Below are 16,714 nucleotides of genomic sequence, written 5' to 3' on the forward strand. Positions count from 1 at the left end.
ATTTAGAGCGTATTAGAAAGGGAGCGAGAAGGAGGGCTGGAGGGAGATAGAGAGAGCATGGAAGGGAGTGAGAGAGAGAGAGAGAGAGAGAGAGAGAGAGAGAGAGAGAGCGAAAGAGAGAGAGCGAAAGAGAGAGAGCGAAAGAGAGCGAAAGAGAGAGAGAAAGAGAGAGAAAGAGAGACAGAAGGGCGGGGTGGGGGAGGGATTGTGTGAGAGAGAACTAGAAGGAGAAAGACAAGAGAGAATTAAAAAACAGAGGCAGGGAGTGAGTGGTACAGAGAAGAGAGACAGTGTCTACTGTGTGTGAGACAGAGGGAAATAAAGACAGAGAGGGAGAGAGGGAGTGGGAGAGAGAACGCAAGCGCAGTGACTGAAGACAGGGCACGCCTGGCCTGAAGCAGGGCTGCTGCTCTCTCATTACTGAGTCAAACACACACACACACTCACACACACACACACACATACATACATACATACACACACATACAGTATCGGCAGAGGAAGGAAGCCAGAGAGCCGGGATAAAATCCCAGGGAGACAGTAGTGAGCGCCTGCCGACCTGCAGCCATGGCCGACGTGGGTGAGTAGAAAAACCCTTTCTGAAAACCTCCGTTACAGCGTGTGCATGCCAATGAGTGAGTATAGCAGTGGAGGCATTGCCAATATTTGGAGCAGGGGATGTACAGTACAGTGGGAATCAACAAGGATGTAGCTCAGATTCCAAGACACAATCAGCCTGTCTATTTTAGTTCCCTGTCTTGTGTTTAAAGGTCATAGTAATATGGGCTGACATTACAGGCCCAGGTAAACATTGTGGGACAGAGACAGGGCACAGCGGGATGTCTCTGAAGCAACCCTGGAAGACAGGGAGAGGAGGGCAGAAAGAGAGAGAGAGAGATGGGAGGGCTGGAGATACCTAAAGGAAGCACCTCATTTGTGGTATGTCAGTGGTAATATGGACCATGGGGGGGGGCCTATATCTATATCAGTGGAACAGATTAACACTCTGCTGTACGCAGCATTTCTCTAGACTCTCACACATATGCACACACGCACTCATGCACACACACTATGAATGACAAACGGAAACTGTGAAATTGGGATCTGTGTGGTACTTGACTCTGTGTATTTACTAGGTATCGCTGTAACGATACCAGTATCGTCATGTTTTTTCCATGGCAAAAATAAAAACACGAAGCAGACCAAAGTCTTTTGGTCCTTTAAAAACCTGCTGTATGTAAAATATTGTGTGCTCTAGCTTGGCAATTAAATAAATGGGACTGTTTTACGAAATAAGTTTAGTTTCCTTGCCACGATAATGACGAGTATTGCGATTCTGGTATCGTTCCGGGCCTATATCTAACCCTGATAGCCCCCTACTGTAGGTTCTATTTTCCCACTGCTTACCAGGGATTAGCCAAGGTGATTACTCTCTGTCTGTGGCTCTGCTTGGAAAGTATGTGTTGACGACACAGCACAGAGGACAGCTAACTGTCACACCCACACATTGACTAAGCTCTGCTTTACTCTCTCTTACTCTCTGCGCTCAAGTCAAGGGTTCTCTGCTCTTTTTTGTTCATATCGCTTTATTTTCAGATAGGTTCAATGAAGTTGTAAAGTAATTTATATATATAATTTATATATATATATAATTTTTATATATATGTATATAATGTATATACTGTATGATAACTCTTTCATTTGTCTGTATGGAGGGAGACCAATGGAGAGCCTGAACGGGGAGACCGCCCCCCAAACACTCATGCACTCACACACGCACAGTGTCCCCTGTCACAACAACATCATCAAGCAGAAAAGTGTGGGATGTGACAAGACAGCGTCACGCACCAAGCAGTCCGATATTTGCTAGCTGGAGGGGACAGAGGCATGTTGCGGAAATAATGTACGCACACACATTCCCCACTTCTCTCCCTTCTACTCCTAGCCTCTGGCATGGGGGATACCGTTGCCAGCCCTTCGCTGTCTCTGATGTATAATCCATGATGCAACTTGACCTCTTTGCCTATGTATTCATATATTCATATCACTCTGGTCCTATACTCTATGTGCCAATGTGTTTGGCTGAGATTAATTGCACCAACATTAACAAGTGCAATACATTTGACATGTATGTGCATTGGTAAGCCACTATGAGATTGGAAGATCCTGAAGGTTCATGAGGAGTTGCAGTGTTGATGTTTATACAGCATCAGGGTGTACGGTTACCAGCATGTATTATTTGTACAGGAATATTTTGTTGTTTATGTGAGCAAGGTAGTTGTTCTGCAGGAGGATATAACTAATACATGATGTGTCTCTCTTCCTGTGTGTGTGTGTGTGTGTGTGTGTGTGTGTGTGTGTGTGTGTGTGTGTGTGTGTGTGTGTGTGTGTGTGTGTGTGTGTGTGTGTGTGTGTGTGTGTGTGTGTGTGTGTGTGTGTGTGTGCTTGTGTGTGTGTGCTTGTTGTGTGTGTGTGCTTGTGAGGGTGTGTGTGCGCTTGGTGCATGTGTGTGTGTGTGTGTGTATGTGTGTGTTGTGTCTGTATATGTTGCAGACTCCCTGACTGAGGCACTGAATGCCATCAGTGTGAGCACGGAGTTGGTAGAGCAGGAGCTGAAGCCTCATCTGGACACCCTGCTGGCTGTACTACTAGAGAAGAGTGAGTCTACACACACATTTGCAGTAGACACTGACCTCTGATTCATCAATCTCACTCTTGCCTATTCCCATCAGTCAGCTTTTATGGCATTGCTTTGGCCATGGCAAGCAAGGCCATAGCTTCTAGAAACTATAGTAGCAATGTGGATCTATCGTCTCAGCTTAAATTATCTCAACGTTATTCATCAGGTTGTTTTGGAATCTGTCCTTCTCCCCTTTTTTGAGTTACTGGGTTGAGGCGCAAAGTTGATCTTTTTTTCAGATTTTGGATGCCTGTCGTGGTCTTAGCCCAAATCTCCAGCTTTTAAAAGACTGCTTCAATGTGAGAGTGTTGCAGGAGTGTTCAGAACACCTCTGCTGTTTCTCCTCTGTATCCAACCTGGACTCAGGGGTAGACTTAAGATAGTAAACATAAATCCAGGACACTCCATTTCGTATGATATGTTACGTTTCGTGTGGCATGTATTAATTTGTGGACATCCATCATCAATTTCCTATAATGTGTTATAAATTACAATTCGTATGATATGTTACGAATTGCAATTCGTACAATATGTAATGAATAAAAATGTGTACACTAGGTTAAGAATTTACTAAATGTATATGTTATGAATTTCAATTTGTTGTAACTAACGTTAGCCAGGTGGCAAACGTTAGCTAGGGGTTAGGGTTAACGTTAGATTAAAGTGTAAGTTTAGGATTAGTGGAAGGGTTTGTTAACATGCTAATTAGTTGCAAAGTAGCTGAAAAAGTAGAAAGTAAATGCAAAGTTGATAATTAGCTAAAATGCTAAAGTTGTCTGTGGTGAGATTCGAACACACAACCTTTGGGTTGATAGACGTTTGCATTATACGCCTACCCATCCACCCCGACCAACCACCCTACTTTAGTTTTGCCTTAAGTAACCTTTGGTCTTATGTAACCATACCAAACGTAACATATCATACTAACTTGAGTGTCCCGTATGTACATTTACTATGTCATGGGGGGGGGGGGGGGGGGGGGGGAGAATGAACGGAAGGAAGTGTGATAGGGACAGTTCAGGTTATTCTCCAGCTCTCTCTCTCTCTCTGCTCCAGCAAATATCCAGTTTATCTGAAGTTGCACTGTGCACTGGCAGCTAAATTTGGTTCCCCTCAAAAACGGGCAAGGGGACGTTACCATAGCAGCGCAGCGTAGCCTGACAACCTGACCTGCCTCCTTGGCTGTTGTGTCATTCTTTGAAAGGGGAAATGCTAATATCAGGTCTTCCTCTGTGTCTATTGCACGTTGCTGCTTTAATGACAATGAATCTGCCTCCCAAGCTCAACAGAGGAGGATTCTATTTTAGTTTCTCTCTCTGGTCTCATTACAGAGGGGTTAGAGTCACTGTTAATCAGAAACAGGTGTAGAAAGAGGATGGCCAAAGACAACCTCTGCACCCAGTGATCCTGATCAATCTCAACACAGAGAAGATTGACAGGAAATGGAATTATATCTACTGCTGTGACACTTACAGTACATTAGCAAGAGTTTTGTGTCAGAACTCATTTCTGGTTGACAATTAGCAAGTTGTCTATAGGTCAATAAAGATATTTATGTTACTATGGAGCCAATGGTAATATATTATATTATATTCCATTCTATTCTATTCTATATCCATACCCAGGGGTAGTTGCCATATAAGTATGTGTTATCTGTCCCCAGAGAAGGGTGCCGCAGTGGAGATTGCCTCCAGTGGTATCATTCCCATCCTGGCCCAGTCCCTCAGGAAGAAGAGTCTCCTCACCAAACAGGTGGCACTGGTGGTGGCAGAAATGGCCAGGGAAGGTGAGATTAGATGCCACCCTACTACTGTAGACAAAGGGACAGTGGGTATGGGGCATGAATACCAATCTGCAACCTGGACTTTCTGGAGAATCCAGAAAACCTAAATTAGTATTTATTTAACTAGATAAGGCAGTTAAGAACAATTTCTTATTTTCAATGACAGCCTAGGAACAGTGGGTTAACTGCCTGTTCAGGGGCAGAACAACAGATTTGTACCTTGTCAGCTCAGGGATATGAACTTGCAACCTTTTGGTTATTAGTCCAACACTCTAACCACTAGGCTACCCTGCCACTAGGCTACTCTAACCACTAGGCTACCCTGATAGTATGATACTGTATGTTAGGTTTGGTATGGTATGCATTAATTTGTTGATGTCCATCATCCATTTTGTATGATATGTTACGAATTACAATTCATATGATATGATACAAATTGTAATTTGTACAATAGTTATGAATTTGCAATACGTATGATATGTTACAAATTCCAATTTGTTGTGGCTAACATTAGCTAGGTGGCTAGGTGGCTAACGCTAATGTTAGGGGTTAGGGTTAAGGTTAGGGTTACGGTTAGAGTTGGGAGTTAGATTAAAGGGTTAAGGTTAGGCTTAGCTAACATGCTAAGTAGCTAAAATGCTGAAGTTGTCCGTGATGAGATTAGAAGACGCAACCTTTGGGTTGCTAGACGTTTGCGTTGTACACTCACCCTGACCAACAACACTACTTTAGTTTTTGCCTTAAGTAACCTTCTGTTTTATGTAACCATACCAAACGTAACATATCATACAAATTTTAGTGTCACCGATTTTTATCGGTGTCTGGTCTGAGACCAGCCTGCAATCTGAGTTTAATGCAGAGAACCAAGGCCTTAATCACTACTACTCTGACTCATACTGTGTTAGAAAGACTCACTGATTAAAACAAAATAAGTTGATTTTGCTATGGATGTTGACACATTTGATGTTGACACATTCTAACTTTATGTAGATGTTACTGGATCGATGCATAATATCTGTTACTGATGTGCCCTGTCCTTCTTTCACTATACATTGTTATTTATTCTATGCATTATTCTGTGCTATGCTTAAAGCACCTCTGCCACTCAGTTATTTGCATTCAGTACTAACCACCCCCTAAACCAAAAATGGGGGGGTGGTTTTGGTTATCACTCACTGACAGTGCCTTGAGTACTTTTCATTTACATCTGCCAAGATCCAGTCCAATGCCATAGGCCCACTGTGGGTAGAATCAGAGGTTGATGAAATTCTGTCCCTGTGTTAAAGCGGCCGTGAGGGACACGTGCATTGAGGCAGGGCTAGTGAAGGTTCTGGTGCCCCTGCTGAACAGTGCAGATGAGGAACTGCTGCTCCACACTGGAAGAGCCATCGGACGCATCTGCTTCGACAACAGTGAGTGAGACTGACTCTAGCAGGCCGGGGCCTGGCTTTACCTGCAGTGACAGGATGAATTTTACCCTATTAATTCAATTAATTCTGTAATCTTAGCACGCAATGCTTGTCCTGGTGGATTTTGTGTGTGTGGATGTGTGTGCCTCCACCTCTCTATGTCTATTTATCTCAGTCTCAATCCATTAGACTTTCCCTCCTTCTTTCTCTTTCCCTCTATTCTCTCTCCTCCTCCCTCTCTCAGCGGCCCAGCAGGATCAGCTGGTGCAGAGTGGGGTGATCCCCAGGCTGGTGGCCATCATGAGGGAGTATCCAGAGAATGACCCACTGGTCAACGTGTGTCTGCTGGCCCTCTGTAACCTGGCCGACATGGGTGAGGACCACCAGAGGAACTTTAGAGGGTCACAGAGACGAGGAATGTCTCATTTGTTTTGGAGACTTTACACTGTATATTGACTTGAACCAGTTGATATTGTGTTCCTCACATCTTATCTGTGAATGATAATTGTTTCATAACTGAAAGACCTGGTTAGATAAAGGTTTAGACAAAAACGTTTGGCCTCTGATCCCTGCAGACACGGCGCGGGAGGCGCTGGTAGAGGTGGGCGTGGCAGAGGTGCTGACAGCCCAGCTGAAACGGGCTCCTGACGCAGAGAGAAGACACATCATACTGGAGGTTCTGGGATCCCTGGGAGAGAGTGGTGAGTCTGGACAAGGGCCTGAAATATAATTTATACAGAGACACGCGAGATGAAATAGGCTGTATGGGGTTTATGGTTTTCACATGAAGGGTTGAATGAATGTGTGCTCAGACTAACACACCCCTCCTGTGCTGCTGTTGTCAGACGTGCTAAAGCTGCAGTTTGTGGAGTCGGGGGTGCCTAAGGCTCTGTCTGAGATGATTCGAGGTCTACAGGGTGGCTCTGACCCCCATGATCTCTGCAGCATCAAGATCGGCTCCAACCTCATCGTGTCTCTCCTGCTGGGAGGTAAGGAACTCAACCTGACCTGGAGGCACCAGAAACCCTTTACTATCATCCCCTTCAACCTAACCCTCTGTGTCCATGCCTCACTCACACACACACACCATTTCACTGTCTATCAGCTCACATCTCTCACGACTCAGAATATGACTCAGATGCAGACACAGGAGGTGGATGGTTCGGTTCTCAAAATATTTTTCTTGACAAAAGGGCAGGCAGAGGTTCGTAGTCCAAAGCAGAGTCTAAAAGGGACATAGCGGCAGGCAGGCTCAGGGTCAGGGCAGGCAGAAAGGTCAGAACCGGGAAGACTAATAAGCAAGAACAAGAGAGAAGGTAACACACGGAAAACATGCTGGGGACATTTAAGAGACAAGATGAGACAAGACGAACTGGAAACAGGAGACAAAGGGCTGTGAGACAATGGTTTAATCCTAGACCCATGGAAAGTGGGATGTATACAGAGGGTACGGAGCAATAGAAGACAAACAGCAGAGGGAAAAGTTTTCCAGACTCCACCCGTAGGGGCAATTACTGGAGGACAGCCATACCCTCTGTCTGGGCCGATAGAGGTGAGATGGGGTCCGGTGGCGATCCTCCTGTCGCCGATACCTAGAGGTGGTCTTAAGAAGTGTGGACCAGGCTTTATTCCAGGTACGCGACAGCTGACCTCTTCCTCTTTCTCAGGGAAGAGCACGGGCTGGTAACCCAAGGAATGCTCGAAGGGCGAGAGTCCAGTGGCCGAGCAGGGAAGGGAGTTGCTGGTGTACTCCAGGTGGTGGGGTTGACAGAGACAAGGCAGCGAAGAGTAGTCTACAGGTCCTGATTGGCTCGCTCCGATTGGCCGTTGGACTGAGGATAAAACCCGGAGGACAAGCTGGCCGATGACCCAATGAGGGTGCAGAATGCCTTCCAGAACCTGGACGAGAACTTAGGACTCCGATCGGAGACAATGTCGACCCGGAAGTCTATGGATCCGGGAAGACATGCTGCACCATAAACTGGGCTGTCTCCTTGGCTGAGGGTAACTTGGGAAGGGGAATGAAATGTGCAGTTTTGTAAAACCTATCTATCACAGTGGGGTTGCCATATGGGACCAGGGGCAATGAGGAACAGGGAGTGGTTGAAGGAGGCCAGCCAGAGCGATGGCCCGAGCGGCATAGGCAAGGTGCAATAGATGGTATAAAATACTGTACTGTACATGTGATATGAGTAATGTAAGAGATGTAAACATTATTAAAGTGGCATTATTTAAAGTGACATTGTTTAAAGTGACTAGTGATCAATTTATTAATGTGGCCAGTGATTGGGTCTCAATGTAGGCAGCAGCCTCTCTGAGTTAGTGATTGCTGTTTAGCGGTATGAAGGCCTTGAGATAGAAGCTGTTTTTGTCTGTGATGTGTACTCATAAGAACTTAAAACTTTCCACCTTCTCCACTGCTGTCTCGTCGATGTGGATAGGGGGATGCTCCCTCTGCTGTTTGCTGATGTCCACAATCATCTCCTTTGTTTTGTTGTCGTTGAGTGAGAGGTTGATTTCCTGACCACACTCCGAGTGCACTCACCTCCTCCCTGTAGGCTGTCTCGTCGTTGCTGGTAATCAAGCCCACTACTGTTGTGTCGTCTGCAAACTTGATGATTGAGTTGGAGGCGTGCATGGCCACACAGTCATGGGTGAACAGGGAGTATAGGAGAGGGCTGAGAACACACCCTTGTGGGGCCCCAGTGTTGAGGGTCAGCAAAGTGGAGATGTTGTTTCCTACCTTCACCACCTGGGGGCGGCCCGTCAGAAAGTCCAGGACCCAATTGCACAGGGCGGGGTTGAGACCCAGGGCCTCCAGCTTGATGATGAGCTTGGAGGGTATTATGGTGTTGAATGCTGAGCTGTAGTCAATGAACAGCATTCTTACATAGGTATATTATTTTTGTCCAGATGGGATAGGCCAGTGTGCAGTGTGATGGCGATTGCGTCGTCTGTGGACCTGTTGGGGCGGTATGCAAACTGAAGTGCGTCTAGGTTGGCCGGTAAGGTGTAGGTGATATGAGCCTTGACTAGCCTCTCAAAGCACTTCATGATGACAGAAGTGAGTGCCTCAGGGCGATAGTCATTTAGTTCAGTTATTTTTGCCTTCTTGGGTACAGGAACAATGGTAGCCATCTTGAAGCATGTGGGGACAACAGACTGGGATAGGGGGTGATTGAATATGTCCGTAAACACACCAGCCAGCTGGTCTGCGCATGCTCTGAGGACGCAGCTAGGGATGCTGACTGGGCCAGCAGCCTTTTGAGGGTTAACACAGCGAGCAGCGACGGTGGCACTGTATTATCCTCAAAGCGGGCAAAGAAGGTGTTTAGTTTGTCTGGAAGTGTGACGTCAGTGTCCGTGACGTGGCTGATTTTCTTTTTGTAGTCTGAGATTTCCTGTAGACCCTGCTGCGACTCCACCTTGTCCGTGTACCAGCATTTTGCTTGCGGAGGGAATAACTACACTGTTGATATTCAGACATATTCCCAGACCTCTTTCCATGGTTCGCGCTTTCAGTTTTGCGCGAATACAGCCATTCATCCACGGTTTCTGGTTAGGGAAGGTTTTAATAGTCACAGTGGGTACAACATCTCCAATGTACTTCTTTGTAAACTCACTCACCGAATCAGCGTATAGGTCGATGTTGCACTTCACTCATGCACTTCACTCCGAAATGGCCTGCATCAATCTTGGTTAGCACGGCCTCTATCTCCACTTTAGTAAAAAATCATCCTCCTGAGTGGCTGGCCATCTTTCCCCCGTAGGTACATTTGCCATTTGACTTGCACGTTCATCGTCTGCACATCTTTCACTCCAGTGTTTAAATTGCTAAATTGTAATTATTTCGCCACCATGGCCTATTTATTGCCTTACCTCCCTTAACTTACTTCATTTGCACACGCTGTACATAGACTTTTTTTCTATTGTGTTATTGACTGTATGTTTGTTTATTCCATGTGTAACTCTGTGTTGTTGTTTGTGTCGCACTGCTTTGCTTTATCTTGACCAGGTCGCAGTTGTAAATGAGATCTTGTTCACAACTAGCCTACCTGGTTAAATAAAGGTGAAATAAATAAAAAATGAAATTATAAATGAAATATTGATCACAAAAATGTATAGTTGGTGGTTGATGAGTCTGATGTGCTGCCTTTCCCTGTGTGCTGTGTTTTGGTGCATTAGATGAGTCCATGCAGAAGTGTTTCGGCGAGGGCACAGGGGTGGTGTACCAGGACGTGCTCTCCTGGCTGCAGTCCTCCAACACTCAGCTGCAGCTGTCTGGAGCCCTGGCCATTGCCAATTTTGCCAGGAACGGTAAGATGGCAAAATGCCTTCAGATTGACTTATCTGCATTGTCTGATTTGGTTTTGACATGAGAATGGATTCTCCCCCGTCTCTGATGTTCTAAGCCCCTGCCTATCTTCATATTTGATTACCTTATCACCTCTTTCTCTCTCTGTATCTTTTCACTGTCTCTTCTCATCAATTACTGTCTCTTCTCTACCCTCTCTCTATCGCCCTTCCTCTCTCAACCTTCTCAGACAGTAACTGTGTGAAGATGTTGGAGTTGGGGGTGGTTCCTCATATCCTGACCCTGCTAGAGCAGCATGTGGACGAAGGCGATGTGTCCGTCCAGCATGCCGGACTGAGCGCTCTCAGAAACCTGGCCATCCCAGGTGCATATTAGGATGGATAACCACATACACACATGCATGTGCGCACACACACACACACACACGCACACACACACACACACACACACTGACCCCACCACTGAATTACAAACTGACACCATGAAATGAATCACTAATGGTATTCTCTTGTAAGCTCTTCTCAGGACTGTCAGCTCTGACCTTTGATCCCTCTTCTCCCTGGTGTTTCAGCCACTAATAAGGTGAGGATGCTGAAGGACGGGGTGACAGAGAGAATCAGGACCTTGCTGCGCTCTGACATGCCCCCAGTGCAGTTCAAACTGCTGGGCACCCTGCGCATGATGGTGGATGGCCAAGGTGACTGGAAAAGGTGTATGGTGGAGGAGGGGTGTGTGCTCAGTGTAGATGTGTGGGTTATACTGTATCTGATTAAGCTAAAATCATAAAGGCATGATGCATTTAGCCGGTATAGAGGTAATTATACGGTAGCAGCCAAACATATTGGGACCCTTGCACTTTTCTTTTAAAAAATCCCTATTTCTTTTAAAATATGTAGAAATTTGAGGAAAAATACTTTTGGTCTCCACACATTGTTATAATATTTTCAACATTGCACAACCAATTTATTTTCGGGAAACTTAAAGGTGCTACACAAATGATTTGCAAAATCTTTGCATTTTAATTTCAGAAAATGTTGATAATATATCTGGCACTAACAGTGGAATGATAATGTTTCAGAGTATTATTTACCTGCCAGTGTTGTGATTGGCTGTGATATTTGCCTATTGATTTTTCCCGCCCGAGTGGCATCTGTTGATAAACTGGGAAAACTGTTCTTTCTGGCTGGTTTATCTAGTGGAACTCGCACTCATTTCCTGGCTGTAAAATTCTTCAGTTTATGTGAGAAAACAATAGTTTAGGGAGTCATTGTACCGTCTATTTTCAATAACAAAATTTTTGTTTTTACAGCTATTTGAAGCTGATGGACCTTTCTGTCTTGGTCCATCAGCTTCAAACAGAGGTTTTGGTCCACCAGCTTCAAACGGCTGTAAAAACACTATTTTTTGTTAGTGAAAATATATTTTACAGTGATTTAGATGGTACAATGATATATGTTATGGACATTTTCTGAAAGTACGATGCTAAAATTAAACAAAAAAAACCTATATGTAGCCCGGTTCCTTTTACAATTTTAATTACGAAAATAGAAACAAATGGCATTGACAAAATAATTGGCACCCGGAGCTAGTACTTGGTTGCACAGCCTTTGGCCAAGATAACTGCAGACAAACACTTCTTGTAGCCATTGTCCTACTCTTCAACCACTCCAATTCTTTAAAGTTTGAGGTGTACCTTCCACCAACTGTTTTCAGATCTCTCCATAGATTTTCGATGGGATTCAAATCTGGATTCATCGTTGGCCACTCCAGAACTGTGCAACGTTTCTTCTTCAACCATATCTGGGTGTTTTTTTTTTACGTGTGTTTTGGGATTCTTCTCCTGCTGGAAGACCCACAACCCTCAAGAGACACAGTTTTTGGACACTGGGTTGAACGCTGCACTCCAAGACACCTTTGTAATCTGCTGATTTCATGATGTCTTGCACACATTCAAGTCCCCTAGTGCCAGAGGCAGCAAAGCAACCACACAGCATTATCAAACCTCAAGGACAGACCTTTTTCAATTTCAAAGTATTTTTTGAACAAGTAGGGAATTGTAAGAAAAGTGCAAGCGTGCAAATACACTTGGCTGCAACTGTATGTGGTGGGAGTCATTTTAGTTGTGATAAATGTGTGAAACAGGGCTGTTGTTCCCACAACCAACCACCTGTAATTGATAGTTAATTCAGCTCCATTAGATGTTGCAATGTTATACTATGTCCAACGGCACTGTTGGAATCACAGCCTATTTACACTGTCTGTGGGAGGTCTCAGAGCCAAACAATAGAGTAAATGCCAAGCCGCCACAGGCACTGCTATGACCTGTCACGGTAAATTGCAGGGTACTTTGGCTCCCCTTGATTACTGGAGTCTACTGAGGTAATACACTAGTCTAAAGGGAGTCACCACTCTTGAGTCTGCTTTCTCACTCCTGCTCTCTTTACTCACTAGCCCACCTCAATCTTGACTCTCTGTTTCTTTGCCCGTCTCTGTGGTTCTCTTTCCAACTTCTGCAATCCCCTTTCCCTTGACACTTTCTAATGTCCTCACCCTCTCTGATCCTTTCTGTTCTTTATTTTCCTGCCTTCTCTTTTTTTGTCTCTCTCCTCTATATCCCTCTCTTTCAATCATCCCTTTCTACCCAACATATTTCTCTCATCTCTACTCTCTCCCTTATCTCAATCTCTCACACCCGCTCTCTATCTCCGACTCTCTCTTCCTCCGCTCCTTCCTTTCAACCTCTGTCAGAGGAGGCAGCTACGGTGCTGGGCAAAGATGAGGTTCTCTTGGCGAGGGTCATGGAGTGGTGTGAGGCAAGAGACCATGCAGGGGTCAGGGGAGAGGCAAACCGCCTCCTGGCTGCCCTTATTAGACACAGTCGTGCTCCGGTGAGACACCCACACATGCGCGTGCACACACACACATACCCACACACACACGCACGCACACACACCATACATACAGTACGTAATCCCCATCTCTTCTAGAGGCTGATTCTCTCCCTCCTGACTTTGACAGGAAGTCATCAACGCTGTAACCAAAGCAGATGGGGTGCGTCACCTCATCTCTATGGCAACCAGTGAACACGTCATCATGCAGAATGAAGCCCTGGTTGCCCTGGCGATTGCATCTGCCATTGACATTGGTGAGGGATTTTTCTATCCTTTGAGAGCATTCAGAGGGAAAGACCAATACATCTAAACCTACCGTTTGGACTAGCATAATATAACTAGATACAGGTTTACTGACAGTAACCAAAACGAATACACTGAGTATACAAAACATGAAGACATAGACTGACCAGGTGAATCCAGGTGAAAACTATGATCCCTTATTGATGTCACTTGTAAAAATCCACTTCAATCAGTGTAGATGAAGGGGAGGAGACAGGTTAAAGAAGGATTTTTAAGCCTTGAGACAATTGAGACATGGATTGTGTATATGTGCCATTCAGAGGGTGAATGGGCAAGACAGAAGATTTAAGTGCCTTTGAACGGGGTATGGTAGTAAGTGCCAGGTGCACCGGTTTGTGTCAAGAACTGCACCGCTGCAGGGTTTTTCACGATCAACAGTTTCCTGTGTGTATCAAGAATGGTCCCCCACCCAAAATACACTCAGCCAACTTGACACAACCTTGTCGAGTCCATGCCCCGACGAATTGAGGCTGTTCTGAGGGAAAAAGGGAGGTGTTCTGAGAGCAATATTAGGAAGGTGTTCCTAAAGTTTGGTATACTAAGTGTATATTTGTAATAATGTCAGTATATATTATATCAGTATGTAATAATATACTGCTAATGTAATAATATCAGCTCATATTTTACAATGGCGAATTACTGTAAGCTTATTCTAGTTTATACTAATTCCCCCTCTTTGTGTGTGTGTGTGTGTGCGTGTGTGTCCTGCTGTTCTCCAGACTCCATGCAGGAATCCTTCCAGGAGGCAGAGCTCTTGCCTACACTGCAGAAGATGCTGGAAGATCCAGTGGGGGCAGTGGAGGTCAAGTTCAGCGCCCTAGGCCTCATCTGTAGCCTGGCCAACTCCAGTAGGTACCACACACACACACACAGACACACACACACACACACACACACATATATACGCATGTCCTCTCTCTACTTCTTTCTCACTCTCTCAGGCATGATGAAGGAAGAAATGGAATCTCTAAACCTGAAGGAGACGCTAACCAAGCTCTCTGGTCACTCCAGCACCAAGCTAGCCACACAGGCCGACACAGTGCTGGCCATGCTCTCTGAAACGAACTAGACTGTCCTGACCGGACCACTGCCCTGGCCAATGTGATCATAGACTCTACGCACCACGTGCCACCACAATCACCCCTACTACCGTGACCACACCATCCTACCCATCAACAGCACTTCACCAGAGAACAACCCATCCCTCGCTCTGAAAGGGGAAAAGAGGTGGAAGGTTTGAAAAGACATATTGACAGTCTTCCAAAGCTGGGTTTTCATTCACCTGGCCTATGGAGAACACAGTTGGACAGAGATATACAAGGACTGACCAACCCAATCTGACAGAGAGGTAACAAGGTGATTGCCGATGTTCGAAGCACAAGCTGAATGAGCCAACCCATGTAAAAAGCACACGAATCACAACATCCCCGGTTCACTCATCATGACCATCTGTAGAAAGAGTGTTTACTGTATGTGTGAAATAGCTATTCTAATCAGTACACCAATCAGTTGAATGTACACTATGTAGATTTCCTGTAGGGATCAGTGTATATTGTCAAAGGAAATGTTTGCGTATGTATGCGCCATAGAGTTAACGATGGCTACTATTCATAGCATCTAATGTGTTAACCCTCAATGGAAAACATAAAACTAACATCTGACACTGTTTATCAATGTGATGTTCTATATATGCTCTGTATTGACCAATGTAAATGGATGTAAAAGTTCCAAGAATATGACCATGCCTGTCTCTTCTCTGTGGATCTCGTATAGTGAGATTCTCTTGGCAATATCTACAGTGTACAGGACAAGAAAAGCATTCAAAGTCAATATCTCAATCATGATCTTTTACCAAAGTACATTCTAATTGTTAAAACTGTGCGCGAGGAAGTAAGAAATCTAATCTGATTAACAATTGTGTGAGGCGTTTGGCGTTTATTCCAAAGTATTATTTGATTGTCATCCAGGTACCAGGAAGATAACAGTAACTGTCGACCTAAGAGGTTTTTATCTCATGTTGTCAGAGGGAAGATCTCCAGACATTTATCCCCCCCCCACCAAAAAAATCCCACTGACACATCTAGCTCAGTCCTAGTTATCTAAGAGCCCGGGTGGGTGGGCACTGGGCAGGGTAATCATTACAGAGCTGTGAGAGTGTCAGGCAGCTTTCCCACTGGGTGCCAGCTCCAACATTCTGATGAAAAGAGATCAATATGTTGTGTGAATGCTGGGGCAGCAAAGGGCTCGTGATGAAGGGAGCTTTAATGTTGCACTCAGAGCTCCGCTGATTCATCCAACTCCTTTTAAGACCAATTTGTTAAGGTGTCTAGAGCCCAACGGAGACTGGCTGGCTATTTCAAAAGCATTTACATCGTGAATATCAACTGAAAACAGCCCTCCGTCCCTCTGTCTGCCCTTAATAGTACCTAATAGGCTACTCAATGGGAGCTGAGTTGTTGTTATTGAATTTATCTTTGAAATATAACTATTTTGATGTTTTAAAAAGGGTGGCTTACAGAAACAACTGGAAATAAAATAAAAATATGAATGGCCATGGCCTGTGACTCTTTTCTGTTCATTGGAGTATATATGAATGACTGTGGGTGTGTTTCAGTTCTCTAAAAGACTTCCTGTCATTGTCTCCTTTCCTTCGTCTGCACTGATCTGAAAACATAGGACAGGTGGAAAAAAACTGGAGGAGGGATGCTGGTCTTTTTTCCCCCTACAATTCAATACTGGGTCTGCTGTCTACTTGTCATTTTCTGAACATGATGGCTGCTCTTCTCACTCTGCTAACGTACTCGAAACACTGATTAACACATTGTTTCACACAGACTCCCTTAGGCTCTTTCCCTGTGAGGAGAATGAGTTGCGGTAAAGCCTCCGTGGTTACAGGAGAGGTCATGTTTTAGTTAGGTTTTAAAGGCCTGTACTGTGCTTTACACCATAAATACTGTGTAAAAAGCCCTTGTATGTCCCGCCTGTAGAAGGAAACAACAATGTAGCACATTAGAAAGGAAGACAACCATTCTAACCACTAGGTGGCAACATAGTTTTAGGGTACATTAGATGCTTCTCCAGGGCTCCTTATTGAAAAGAGTCTCAGTATGTGCACACTTACAGTACTCTCTCTCTCTCTGTGTGTGTGTGTGTGTGTGTGTGTGTGTGTGTGTGTGTGTGTGTGTGTGTGTGTGTGTGTGTGTGTGTGTGTGTGTGTGTGTGTGTGTGTGTGTGTGTGTGTGTGTGTGTGTGTGTGTGTGTGTTTTCGAGTGTAATCTATGTGTGTGAGTACATGCTTGTACGTGTATCATTGGGTAGCCACAGATTTTCACA

At 44.9% G+C, this 16,714-nt stretch overlaps 1 protein-coding gene across 2 annotated transcripts; it reads left to right on the forward strand.

Annotated features, from left to right (window-relative positions):
• Positions 1 to 235: 235 nt before the first annotated feature.
• Positions 236 to 15,937, forward strand: LOC109899100 (rap1 GTPase-GDP dissociation stimulator 1-like). 2 transcript variants are annotated; one of them, XM_031835751.1, is made up of 14 exons: positions 236 to 580; positions 2,554 to 2,658; positions 4,344 to 4,466; positions 5,750 to 5,875; positions 6,117 to 6,245; positions 6,448 to 6,573; positions 6,718 to 6,861; positions 10,058 to 10,189; positions 10,417 to 10,551; positions 10,759 to 10,884; positions 12,936 to 13,075; positions 13,206 to 13,332; positions 14,101 to 14,229; positions 14,323 to 15,937. In XM_031835751.1, the coding sequence occupies exons 1-14, from the start codon at positions 568 to 570 to the stop codon at positions 14,448 to 14,450; spliced, it is 1,683 nt and encodes a 560-aa protein (XP_031691611.1). In that variant the 5' UTR covers positions 236 to 567; the 3' UTR covers positions 14,451 to 15,937. The 2 variants fall into 2 exon arrangements, with proteins under 2 accessions (XP_031691611.1, XP_031691612.1); XM_031835752.1 differs by lacking the exon at positions 4,344 to 4,466 and having other exon boundaries at positions 255 to 580.
• Positions 15,938 to 16,714: the final 777 nt, after the last annotated feature.

Source organism: Oncorhynchus kisutch, linkage group LG11 (genome assembly GCF_002021735.2).
Source record: "Oncorhynchus kisutch isolate 150728-3 linkage group LG11, Okis_V2, whole genome shotgun sequence".
In the NCBI taxonomy this organism is placed as follows: Eukaryota; Metazoa; Chordata; class Actinopteri; order Salmoniformes; family Salmonidae; genus Oncorhynchus; species Oncorhynchus kisutch.